The sequence below is a fragment of the Elephas maximus genome, chromosome 9 (assembly GCF_024166365.1).
Source record: "Elephas maximus indicus isolate mEleMax1 chromosome 9, mEleMax1 primary haplotype, whole genome shotgun sequence".
In the NCBI taxonomy this organism is placed as follows: Eukaryota; Metazoa; Chordata; class Mammalia; order Proboscidea; family Elephantidae; genus Elephas; species Elephas maximus.
This window is the reverse complement of record NC_064827.1, coordinates 24,202,587-24,216,464: the sequence shown is the minus strand read 5'-3', so window position 1 is coordinate 24,216,464 and position 13,878 is coordinate 24,202,587. Positions and strand designations below refer to the sequence as shown.

The window sequence follows — 13,878 nt, the reverse complement described above, 5'->3', positions numbered from 1 at the left end:
ATTGGAAAGTTCACAATCAAAAGGAATTAGAAAACACAGATTACATAGTTAACTGTAGCTTCAGCACTGGTCCTAATTCTAAATATTTTACTAAGGAAAATATTCATGATCAAGTATGTTGCTGAGTTTAGAGTATCTCTGAAGACTTTAAGATATACGACGTGATTTCTATAGATGTTCTTTTCTATATACAAATCAATATTTAAATAAGTTTTGGGGGATGAAATTGATCAAAAAATAAAAGAGGTCTTTTTCTTCGATAGCTGTTTTATATGCACATATTCCTTCTGTGGGATAAAACCAAAAAACCAAGCCCATTGCTGTCGAGTGTATTCTGACTCATCGCGACCCTATAGGCAAAGTAGAACTGTCCCATACGGTTTCCAGGGAGCGGCTGGTGGATTTGAACTAGCAGCTGAGCTCTCAACCACTGCACCACTAGGGTTCCTCTTGTGGGAAAATACAGTTGATATTATGTCTATTGTCTTAATTAAAATAGGAAAAATAATCCAATATTTTACATTTGTAATTTAAGCTACCAAACCAAAACCAAACCTGTTGCTGTCAAGTTGATTCTGACTCATAGTGACCCTACAGGACAGACCCATAAGGTTTCCAAGGAGTGGCTGGTGGATTTGAACTGCCGGCCTTTTTGTTAGCAGCCATAGCTCTTAATTACAGTGCCACCAGGATCTCTATTTAAGCTACAACTAATACTAAATTCTCTCTCAAAAATTAAAAATTAGATAAAATTAATAAACAATATTAGATACTCTCTACTTACTACTTTTAAGTGCTACACAGGAGTAAACTGAATTTTAGGTAGAGAAAGTTTAATGTGTAAATATTTATAAAAACTCTTTGCCATCCAGTCGATTCTGACTCATAGTGACCCTGTAGGACGGTGTAGAACTGCCCCATAGAGTTTCCAAAGAGTGCCTGGTGGATTCGAACTGATGTCTATACCAATACTCTACTTGCTTTCAATTTATAGTTAGGCGATTCCTTATCCTTCACAGCAATGAAACCTGGTTTTTATACCTTTATTCCAAGGATGTAGCATCTATTAAAGTCTTTAGCTTTGGTTTATAAGAGTATGTCAATATCATCACTATACTTTAAAAATGCATGGCTCTTATTGTTATCATTAAGGAAATATAAAATTTAAGAGCAGAATAGATAATTTAATATGGTATAAGAATTTTTCTCTTTGTTCTTATACTGCTGGTATAAATCAGTAGCAATTTCATAGATTTTTAACATTGAATGTTAGAAAAAAATTAACTCAGAAGTCAAATCATCCATTTATTATATTTGATTAAAATATTGATATTTCTAAATCTGCAAAAAATTAAGCAATACTTTTTTATATAATGAAACATGAGAGACCTAGCTAAGGACCATCCTGATCCTTCCTCAGGTATTTGTTCAATACCTAATATGTTAGGGCTTGTCTTACGTGCCTTGGACGTGAGAGAGAGTTTCTGTCCTGAAGGAACTCGTGGTCTACTGGGGAGATAGGGGGACCAAGTCATCGGCTAGCCATCTCCTGTGTTTGCAGGAGGATTAGATGTCTGGAAGAGGTATGTTCCGAACTCAAGTTTGAAAGATGAGTTCAGCATAAAGAAGGAATAACAAACCAGGAGGAAGGTGTTTCAGAGACAGCAACATGTATCCATGCAGGAGGTCATTGCAGCAAGGACCACATCTTAATGTGCCCAGAGCATAGCCTGTGGGGAGAACTTGGCTGTGAGGCCAAAGAAGTGAGGAGGACTGGGTTCTAAGGCACCTTTGTTGTTGTTAGGTGCCATCGAGTCGATTCCAACTCATAGTGACCTTTTGTATAATAGAACAAAACACTGCCTGGTCCTGTACCATCCTCACAACTTTTGTTATGCTTGAGACCATTGTCGCAGCCGCTATGTCCATCCATCTGGTTGAGGGTCTTCCTCTTTTTCACTGACCCTCTACTTTACCAAGCATGATGTCCTTCTCCGGGGACTGGTCCCCCCTGATAACACATCCAAAGTATGTGAGATGAAGTCTTGCCATCCTTGCTTCTAAGAGCATTCTGGCTGTACTTCTTCCAAGACAGATTTGTTTGTTCTTCTGGCAGTATATTCAATACTCTTCTCCAATACCATAATTCAGAGGCATCAATTCTTCTTCAGTTCATCGTTCTTATTCATCATCCAACTTTCACATGCAAAGACTTCCAGACTAAGACAGACTAGGAACAAGGAACTGGCAGTCTACTGAAAAAATTAGCCAGTGAAAACCTTCTGAATAGCAATAGAAGGCACCTTAGGGCCCTATATCGCCATGAAGTCACTGGAATTTTATTCTGTGGGCAGTGGGAAGCCACTGAAAGATTTTTAGTGGAGAAGTTATATGATTATAGTGGTAGTTTTAAAAAAAATCATTGGTATGGGACCAAAGGATATATTGGAGAGAGCAAGACTGGAGGAAGGAAGCCAATTAGGAAGGCTATGCACTAATATAGTCTAGGCAACAAATACATTCATGCATGTATAGACAGATGAATGGATGGATTCTTTCATAATGAAGAAAAACATTTTCTGTATTGTATTCTGCTTTATCTTTTTGAAGGACTAGAATGACTTTTATTGATTGGATAACTGTCTTAGTTTTCCAGGGCTACCGTATCAAAATACCACAAATTGGGTGGCTTTAAAGAACAGAAATTTGGGAGGCTAAAAGTCCAAATTCAGGGCATTGGAAAATCCTTCCTTGTCTTTTCTAGCTTCTGGTAGCCCCAGAGTGTCTTGGCATTCCTTTGCTTGCAGCTGTAGTTAAACTGAGCTAAGATGAAGACACTAAAGACAAAATGACCAATTTTATGTGGGTGTTTGTACTGCCTTAAATTATACCTTCAACTGTGTATACTTCTTAAATAAAGTAATTCTTAAATAAAGTAATACTTCAAAAAGGAATTTTGCTCTAAGAAATATGCAAATTGTTTTCTGAAATGCGTTCCTTGACTGGGGATACTCAAAATTCAATGGGGGAAGAGATCACACAGGGCACAACTTTAAAATGCACACTCCGGTGCCTTACCCATGGAGGTCCTGATTCAGTAGGTCTGGTGTTAGGCTCAGGAATCTGCATTATAGCAACTACTCCAGAGGGTTCTGAGGAAAGTGCCCTAGACATTCCAAGGAGCAAAGTTATGACCGTAAACTTGAATTTATGATTCTCCTGTGATATATTTTTTTTTTATGATATATATTCTTAATTTCTTATATCTTCTGAAAAACTTTCTTTAGGGGAGATAAGCAATATCCTTTAAAAAGTTGTGGGGTTTTTGCACATAATTACAAAGTTAGAGATAGGTCCAGAAAATTTCATTTATAGGTCATGGAAAAAAATTATTTTTTCATATTGTTTGGTTTGCTAAGATACGTCATAAAGCATTAAACATTCCTAATTCCTTATAACTAAGATTGAAATATTAAATAGAGACATTTAATCTTCACTTCTACGTATATTGGTTGATACTCTTGTGCTTATGTGATTATTTTCTTCAACATGATAGAGATAATGATAATACAATTATCTTCTTTCCCTCTCTTTAAAACTTGAGGTATATTTAGAAAATTAAACAATAAATTATGATTATACTAATGATGAATTAAAGTTCGGTAAAATTAAATGTTACGTTTCATGTGGTTTATATAGTATTATTCATAAAATATGTGATTTATGGGTAAGTTATCATGTGAAAACTTTAATTTGCATTTGCTTGGGTTTTATTCTTGGCTTTACCTTAACAACATCTTTTAAGCTACATATAGAAATAGTTACGGAATAGAGCTCTTGGCTTTGAAAGAAACATTTTCATTAGGAGAAAGTGTTCCCAGGCCCTATGTTGAATATTCATAAGCATTTATACAGTGATCAGGACATTATTCATTACTAATTATTAGTATTACTTATAAACAACCACCAGCTGGTTTTTATGGGGGAAAGATTTATTTAAAATGGGATTACACTTCCATTTTGATTTTGGTAGAAAATCTAATGATCTTGTACTCACTGATTCGTGTGGTGACTTGATCTGCATTTCATAAAGAATGTTTTTTGCTAGGAAATAACTTTGCTCAAAGAAGTGTTTTAACCAGCAATGGCATAACTCATAAAAGAGAAACTTCTTTTGGTAATCATTCCTGGATCTAGTAAGGAGGATTCTTAGTACCCTAGAGTACGGGGGTCCTGTCTGTGCATGCGTAAGTACTGGCATTGAGAACAAACGTAAAAGAATAATTATTATTTTAGGAGAATTCGGTTTAAATCATGAAAAAATTAATGAATGACCATCGGTTATATAGGTTCACAGCTGACAAATCAACCTTTCCTTTTCTCTCTTCTGCAGTCATCTCAACTCGAACTCCACCTCCACCCTCACCGTTGCCATTTCCAACACAAGCTATCCTTCCTCCAGCCCCATCGAGCTACTTTTCTCATCCAACAATCAGATATCCTCCCCACCTGAATCCTCAGGATACTCTGAAGAACTATGTACCTTCTTATGACCCGTCCAGTCCGCAGACCAGCCAGGTAAAAATGAGAGAGAAAATAAGATTAGAGCCTAAGGGTATGGAACAGGGCTAACTCTAAGGCATGAAGGTTAGTCAGACAGCATGTCTGGCAGAACATCAAGCTTTTGAAATCCATCTTCAGGAAGTGTCTCGATGACTCAATAAATTTTCATTTGAATGTGGCTGACTGACAGGTAGGAAGTGTGTTGCCCCAAAGGGGCATATTTGTGACGATGTTTTTGGTTTGATGTTTTTGGGTTTTCATTGACTGAAGAGAAAGATTATACAGCAAGTACACTGACAAAAAAAAGCTCTGAGCTGGAGTTCGCACCTCTGAAATACCTGGTTTGACACAGAAGCAAAGTGCTTATTTTAGGCAGGTGCAAGGTATGTGCTAAAATAAACACACACAAAAGAACTTGCAGTTGTATTTATAGGCCAACTATTAGGCATTAAAATAAGCTTCGCTAATATAAACATTTTCAGTGTTTGATGACTACTTGAGTATTCTTTGCACAGACATGACTCCATATAATAATGAGTGACAGTGCTAGAAGCATCTTTTTCTTTTCTTTTGTAAACATTATACATTTGTTTTAGAGATTCATGGTAAGTGTAGTGACTCATGCGTATTTTTCACTCACCAGAGTTGTGGCTCCTTGCTATGGAGAGGTCATTTGGTAGGGATTTGGTAAGAAGAATAGATAGTCTTTGTGCCAGTGCTGGGTGCTGTCAGTGACTGTCATATCCAAAATCAGTGGTAATGTCATTTTGATCTTATGGTCTGGTATTTGGCTTTGCTGCTTTACCTGCAAGACTGCTGTCCACTCCTTCTTATGCCTTTTAATGCTTTGAGGATGTTTACAAACATTCTGTTATTACTGCTGTTTAGTTATTAAAATGGCAATAAATAGGATATGCATATTAATTCAGAATTAAAAACAAAAGGTGTGGAAAGAGTCCCTTCAGACTTAATGTACTTGTTAAGATGAAGCAAAATGGACCTCTCTGAACGCCTGAGTTTCAATAACAGCATATCCAGCAATCTTGGGGTTACTTAAAAAGTTACCTTTACTTAGGCCCATTGACTGATACGCTAAACCAGTGTTCCTGAATTTCGGATTTGAAGTTAAACCTACTGTTGGTATTTTAGAAGAAAATGTTTAAATGGTGTAGTACTTTTAATGACTCTAACAATAAAGACAACTCAGTAAAACAGTGGGATCTTAGTATATCAGTTTAGAAATTAAATTTGCTGTCAGAGCATGGATTCAAACGTCTCCGTTCCATAGAGCATTTTGCTAGACTCAGCTGGGAACACTGCATACAAGGTCTGATTTTAATTTGTGTAGAATTTCCATGAATAACAAAGTCTAATTAAGACATCTATTAAAAGTCCTTAACGTTAATTCAGTGTGGAAAATCTTCAAGTTCCACTGGATTTTTTTTTTTTTTTTTAACTGATGTCTTAATTAGGCACTGTTAGGGGAAAAATTATGCAAATTGAAATCAGGCCCTTAGTGTTATGCATTTCTTTAATTATTCAGTGCTTGTTTTAAGTACATTTCAATTTCTTTATAAGTTAAGAGGGCATATTAGGTGATAATCTACCTATATTGTTCTCAGTTTTTCTTCACATTTTCAAGGTAAAGATCCAACTTCTTAGAGAAGCATCTTACTCTCATCTCAATTAATAGAAAAAAAAAAAATCCCTTCCCAGGATTTTGTATAATAGGAGCAGTGTACTGAGTAGGATAATCCTTTCGAATTCAATGTCAGCTTCATCTTCAGGTAGACCTCTCTCTTTTCGTATCTGCAGTGTGAAAGCTCATTTATTAACAGTCTTAAGAGACAGAAACTTTATGGTGTAGCTTCATCTGCTTAAATTAGTAGAAAACTGAAGAAAAATAACTTTCACATTTTTTTACCCTGAGTTTCAAAAAACTTATCTGCAGGGGCACAGGAATCCTTTGTTTTGTCACTTTTATTATATTTAAGTGAGAGGAAGGTTTGTCAGTTTACGTGGACTGTGATTCCATTCCAGTGGGCAGAGCTTGCAGAATGGGCAGGGTGTTATCCTATTCTGTGAAGCATTTTCTAGAAATTACTCTCATTCTGCTTCTGTTCCACTCTCTCAGGTAGGTGCTTTCAAAACGCTTTGGTAAACACTGTATCCCGAAACATTTTTTTCATCACTGAATGTACCACCAATGAAAAAATGAGACCTTTCTTCTTTTGTTAGTAGGATATATAAAGCAGTCACTTGTAACGTTCCAATAACCAGAAGCTGATGGTCCGCTTTAGAAGCCACCTACTTTTTCCCTTTGGAAGGAGAAATGGATCTTTATACTACACTTCAAATTTGTTTTTGTAGGAACATCGTATCTTCTTTGATTTTTTAACTCTAACTCAAAACCATTTCATTTGTATTCCAAAATAGGACTCTTGATATTTACCTTTCTCATTCTAGAAGTTGAAGAAAATGAGTACTGGTTCCCCTATAGTAAATTGTTCCTTCCCAATATCCCCCAACACTGTACTCATTTTGATTAAGTCAAGCAACTGAAATACCTTTTCCTCCCCACAGCAATTGGGAGATTAATTGCTTTACTGCTGTACAGTTATAGTCAGACAGTCATGCTATTCAATGGAATATTTTAAATAAAATCAGTTAAGATATAACCCTCCAATAGGTTTCCACAAGGGGAAACTGTGGTCAGTTTTCGTGACATAATGTTAAATACCTAAAATTACACATGATGAATAGTCAGGATATTCAAGAAGTCCATTTTATTTCTAGAATAAATAGTGCAGCCTCTGAGGAACTCAACCAAAGACTTAGATCATGTCTCTGAGTCACAATATTTAAGTGTTATTCGCTGTTTATCTTTTTCTCTAGAGAAATGTCTACTTGTGGTTTATGTGCAGGTATTTAGATAAATATTCTGCTTCATTGCCCTCTTTACCTTGAACGGTTCAGATGATAAAGACTAAATATTTGTGGAAGAGAACGTTCTAGCAAACTGTTACGTTCGTGATGCAGTGGAGAATCCTAACATGAGCGTTGATAAAGAATAGCATTCTCTGTCTAGGAAAATATATTCCAGTATTCCTTCATACAATGTACCCCTTAGGATTTGTCTGCTACCACCTAAACTCTTTTTTTACCCAGGGACTAAAACACAGATAATAATATCTTTTCTATCATTGGCCAGGGGACTTTCTGAGTGAATTCCCAGAAATGTCGACAATTAGTTATTGTATGTAACTTTCCACATACAACAATGGAAGAGTAACTCAAATAATAATTTGATTTTTCTCTGTTTTACTTCAGTACATTTTAATTTACTTTCAGAATCTTTCACTCGTAGATCTATGTACGGTCAGTCCTAGTTCAGCATTTTATATCATTGTGTGGATTTGAAATTTTAGAGGCTTTAGATCTCATTCTATCTGCGTGTATGACTAAATCACCTAAAGATAAATGGAGATCCTAGACTCTTCACTGCCTAATATGTGTGTCTGAGTGTGCTTGTGTGAGAGAGAGCTCGAGTTTTTGAAGGTAGAAGAATGGGCCTTGAGGATAATCCATGGGAACTACAGCATTTGATGTGTTTAATCTCCCAGATATTTTTGTGTTCCCTTCTGTCAGTGATGTCATCATTTAGGTGAAAACTTCCAGAAGCCAAAACTGACTCATTGTAGAGAATGAAGAGCAAAGAATAAGGACACACTGGGTTCCAATTCTAGCTAGCTCAGTAAGGGCTTCCATTTTAGCCTTAGGCTAATCATTTAAATCTTTGCTTGTGTTTTCTAGCCTACTAAATAAAAGGACCAAACCTGTCTGATTCTCAGGGGTGTTGTAAAGATGAATTAACCTATATAAAATGCCTTGAAGATGAAAAACTTCTCTTAAATGCTGTTGATTCTTATTACTACTAACTGTTGACTGGCCACTCTGACTCAGACTTGAGAGAGGCCTGTGTGGCCATCACGCCCAGTATGCAGGGTCAGCGTGGCAGTGTGCGGAGTGGCGTTGTTGGACAAGATGACTGCCTTTTGGATTGCTTCACCCGGCATTCTGTTTTTGTTTTGTAGCCTAACAGCAGTGGTCAAGTAGTAGGGAAAGTGCCTGGCCATTTCACTCCTGTCTTGGCTCCCTCTCCCCATCCCAGTGCAGTGCGACCTGTGACCCTGACCATGACAGATACTAAACCCATCACTACATCCACTGAAGGTGAGGCAGCTTCACCTACAGCAACCAGTAAGTATTTCTGTAGGAAATGAGAAATGTCCATCGAAGGCACCATTGGATATCTGATCCAAGGTGGAAAACATGGCAACTTTTCTAGCTACCTGACCAGATGGAGATTTCTCATTTATGTGGAACTGGCAGGCATGTCTGTGGCCTGGCTGTCACGTGCTCTCTCTTATCAAATTTCAATCAGTGCATCATTTTTGGAAAGGGAGACGCTTACTTATTTGAGTAAACAGCTATTACAAAATAATCAGTCATGCCTGCTTGTTCAAGGTATACATCTAAATTGCACTGAATAACAACGCAGTGTGCAAGGTTTTTATATCACCCAAAGAGAGATTAGATAATTGTTACTTATTTGAGCATTCCCGTAGAAATCAAGTCCCTTCACGAGACAAACTGAATCAGTACCTCTGTGAGATAATTTCATGTTTACATTACTGTAGGTTATGTTGTTGTTAGAAACAGTCACACAGTGTAGGGTGCGGGCAAGAGCATTGCAGAGCTGAGTATGGGGCACATGCAAGCTACCTGTACTTTCATTATCTGTGACCCTTTTTTTTTTTTAAACTTTTTTTTATTATTTTGCCTATCATGGTACATCAGATACTATGCTTTTAAGCACGGCCCTGCCATTTTAAACGTCAGAGATTTAGCTAGTGCGGTTGCATGTCACGTACACTTGTGAGCCAAGCGATCCCTTTGATTCTTCATATAGAATATACAGAAATGTTCGAGGAATTAATTTTTAATTGGCTTCAGCAAACTTCTAGCTTTGTAGAACTGGGTCTGATGTGTACAAGTTGGTAAAGTGGAGTAAACAGGACCCCAGTCAGGAGAAATTAACATGCTCCCCATCAGTTGTATATATCTCTTAAATTCAGACCTTTTCGTTCCTTTCCTAGAGCAAGAAAACCCCCATGCTCTAGAAATTACTATGTGAAATTCCAGAGGCACCACTGGCTCTTCCTTTCCCAGCCATTGGAAAGATCCACTAGGAAAGAACCCTATTTGTTCCCCTCCCCCCCAAAATAGGCAGTGCGTTGAGTATACAGTGAATTCAGTCTTTTTTTCCTCAAAATTCGTGGACTCCCAGAGACTGGTAAGTCCACAGAGGCTTGTAATGCCTATAAATAGTCATCGATGCTTAGTCACTTGTTTGTTGCTAGAGGGTTCTATACTAGTGACTACATGCACCGATGGGGGAGACCCAGTCAAGAAGACCAAAAGTTCTTTTGTTGTAAAGATTAACTGTGTACATCACAGTCACTAAAACGATGTGTCCAAATTTTAACAGTGTTATTATTTAATCTTTGGGCAAAGTTACCATTTTAAATAAAAGTAATTAGAAAACAAAGATTAAAACACACACATACCGCACTTAAAAAAAAAAAAAAAACTAGTACAAGACTATCATAGGATAAATGATTAAAACCTAGTTCTGGAAACTTCTGGTGCTTATTCTTATAGTAACATTAATAGATGAGATTCAGGGGAGGATCAGACCCAAATGATCACAATTCATTTCAGCCTTTTAATGAATGGATTTATACTCATATATAAGTTGATCAGAAAGGGATCAGATCTCTTAAAATTAGAAAATATTCAAAAAGAATATCTTGATTGTATAAAATGATGGCAACTTCCCATTTCTCCTAAGTAAAAGAAATATAGTGAGTAGTTTTTCTTTTCTATAAACAAATTAACTTACAACTCCATGTCTCCAGGCAACACTGATAATCAGAAACTGGTCATTGAATTGTTAAGTCAGTAAAAACAACACCGAGAGGCCAAGACAACCTCTTTCTCACAGTTGAAAAGGAACAGTGGCACAGACCCCATGCCCTCTCTGTATGGGCGACACTCTTCTCTGGCATCCATGCTCTTTGTTGGTTTCCGGAAGCCTGGAGATCTAGTAGGAAACACCAGCTACATACAGCTACCCTTGTATCAGCACTTTATACAGGAGTAATTAAAAGATGACTTGTGAGCATCTTCAGTGTTTTTTAAGAATTGGGCCAAAAAAATCCTAAATGGATCAAATTCTCTAGTCCTTCAAATGAACATGGCAGAAACTAACATGTAGATTTTCTTAAAAAGTCAGTTTGAAGTTAATATCTGGATTCCTCACTAATAGTTTTAAAGAAAACATTTTAAACTTTTATCAGAACTATAAATGTAAATGTATGGTCAAAATGTAGTTCTTCTGCTTATCCTGACCTGGAGCAATGGAATTTTAGTGCTGGGAAGAAATAAATACATTAGATACATTCCTTTCATAAAGGAAGGAAAATCCTTAGCACTAGGGAGCATTTTCCGTGAAAAATTCACTCTGTACCCAAAAGCGCTCGTACCAAAAAGTACTTGCAAGGTGAGGCCTTAGCAATTTTAGCATTCTGTTCACATTCACCGCATGTATTTACTACCTCATGGCAAAGTATTTAAAAACTGCCATCAACCCCTTCCTGGACCAGTAAATACAAATGGATGTCTTATGCTTACTGAAAAATAAAGATATAAATTTTTTTTTTAATAAAACATCTCTTTTAAGCTTCAGATCATTTTCACATTAAATAGAATACTGAGCTATTTTATGCTACATAATACAATAAAAATGGGCTCTTGGTTCATATTAGTAATGTTAGATTTCCTTATCTCTTTAAGTGAAAGTTTTCATCTCATATCATCAAGCATGTTGGCTTAAAACCCATTATTATAAAGCTTTCACTTTTTCCTGACAGACATTCAGTCTGCTTTTACATTCACAATCACAGACCGTCATTGATTATTCCATTATTAGACACCAAATTTCTGGTAAAAAGGTACAGCTAGGAAAGGCTCCTCTTATTTAGCCAATCCTCGGTATTTTCGGTACTTCTGTAGGACTATAAACAGAGCACGTAAGTGTGAGATGCCCACGCCAAAGGATGGGATATGGTTTACTGGATAGATTCTTTTTGGGGAGGGTAAACTAGTTGATTGGAAGTCAACCACCATTTCTTTTCTGTCACTTGGTAGTATTCACTCAGGCAAAAAAGAGAAGAGAAATGGAGACACTTAAAAAAAAATTTTTTTTTTTTTTGGTTGCAAATCCCACTTCTCTGGGTTTCTTATACATGGACAGGGTGTTCATTCTGTAGTTCACAATTTTTATCTTTGTTTTTGTTCTTCCTTAATCAGCCTACACAGCCTCAGGCACATCTCAAGCCAATCGATATGTGGGACTAAGCCCAAGAGACCCATCCTTCCTACATCAGCAACAGGTGGGCAAGTTTCACCAGGTGTGATGGTGTAGCCATGCTTTCAGATCGGTGCTTTCCTCCACGCTGCCTCTCAGCTCTGGACTCAGAACGGGGTTCATGGGGCTTATGAGACAGAAATTGATCATTTCATTTTCCAAAATATTTTCTCATTTATTCTTTGTTTCTCACCTCCCTGAACAGGGTTTCTCAAATTGGCTCATGACAATTTCCATCTCTGTCGCTTCTATTGGCTTAACATCCGTGAAACTGGAGTGTTTTAGCCAAAGAGTATTCCTCTCAGTCTTCTTGTCTATTGAGAACTTACTAGCTTTGTAGCTTTCAAAAACAAAAGTTGAAGACTGACTTAAAAGCCAATTAGAGTAGGAGCAATATGCATTTTGAGTTTTCGAGCTATTTCATATTTTCCAGATGTTTCACCGTTCATTTTGTGTTTTCGTCCAAGAAGATGAGTTAGGAAGCCACATCTCAGGCGACACATGATTCCTACTTTAATAGGTTTAAATTGGTTTACTGATTTCAGACGTAATAAAACACTTTTTTTGGGTTCTGCTTTCTTACATCATTTATGTTTCAAGTAGCATTTTAAATTTCACATCTCATTAATGTTGTAAATTTAATGCAAATGAAGTGTTTACCCAAACTGAAAATATACAGCCCAGATTAATGGTGGTTTATAAATAAATTAGCCACTGTCAAAAGCATGGACCATACCAATATAAAAATTCTATGATTCTAGCCTCAAGTGACAGAAATAATTCTAAACACTTAACAATTTAAAAATACTTTATGATGCATACATTTGGTGCTCTCAAGTTTTGATAGCAGTGCAGTTTGAAATTAACAGTGTGCAAAATATGACAGGGAAGAACGGGCTATAATGAGAAAGAAAGAGCTGGCATTAACTAACTTGCTCTTCATTGATAAGTTGTAAACGCGTGAATATATCACTTTTTATATATGTAGTGAGCCTGTGCAGGTACTCAGGCCTGCGTCTGTAGTTCTAGGCTTGTCCACATAGCTCTGCTTATTGTGACCGCCTTAACTGTGCTTCACGGTAAAATTCTCAAGTCCTTCCAGTTGCAGGCCAAGGTGGCAGACTGTGTATATGAAAGGTCACCACATGCCGAGTTCAGAGAAAATCATAAAAATGATAGCTTATTCAAGATACTTGACATTCTGCCAGGTTTAAAAAAAGCAAGAGAAAACAAAACAAAAGAGTGAGAACTAACTAACATCTGTACACAGTTATGAAAATACCAAATAATAATTAGTGGTTTTGCCAGCCATTGGCTTTTCAACATAATTCTCTGGATTGTTGCTTTTTTTCACCTCTAAAATTGCTGTAATATGAAATGTGTTGTAATTACTATAATATGGTTCTATTTGACAAATGTATGTGTTCATTCTGTTTTTTTTTTTTTAACTTATGCAGGGTTTATAGGTTTACTTGTTTTTTTAAAAAATCATTCCACATATTTTTAGAAATATTTTTGTCATGAGATTTGCATTATTCTTTATGACATAGCTTTGAGTTCCAGTTCATTTTTAGTTCATTAAAACGTGCTTCCATTATTTAAACCTTTACCCCAAACACATTTAGAATATTATAACCAATGCCATGTATTTTGAAGCCATCTTCCCCCCTCCCTTTGGAGCCTTGTATAATTATGATCACCAAACAACATTTAATTCATACAGAAATTCTTCTCCTTTCATATGTCAAAAGATAAATCAGGAAAACTAAGCTAGCATCGGACAAATACAAATCTTAATGTAGATAGAGCTTGGAGCAAATTTT

General features: G+C 36.5%; 1 protein-coding gene across 7 annotated transcripts in view; it reads left to right on the top strand.

Annotated features, from left to right (window-relative positions):
* Window positions 1-13,878, top strand: part of NFIB (nuclear factor I B) — a 265,009-nt gene that overhangs the window by 221,573 nt on the left and 29,558 nt on the right. For 3 of the 7 annotated variants that reach the window (XM_049896549.1, XM_049896548.1, XM_049896551.1), the window contains exons 8-10: window positions 4,394-4,578; window positions 8,658-8,823; window positions 11,998-12,080. In XM_049896549.1, coding sequence (XP_049752506.1) covers window positions 4,394-4,578; window positions 8,658-8,823; window positions 11,998-12,080 — 434 coding nt within the window. The remainder of the gene's footprint in view (window positions 1-4,393; window positions 4,579-8,657; window positions 8,824-11,997; window positions 12,081-13,878) is intronic. The other 4 variants (XM_049896553.1, XM_049896555.1, XM_049896550.1 and 1 more) reach the window with 3 other exon arrangements.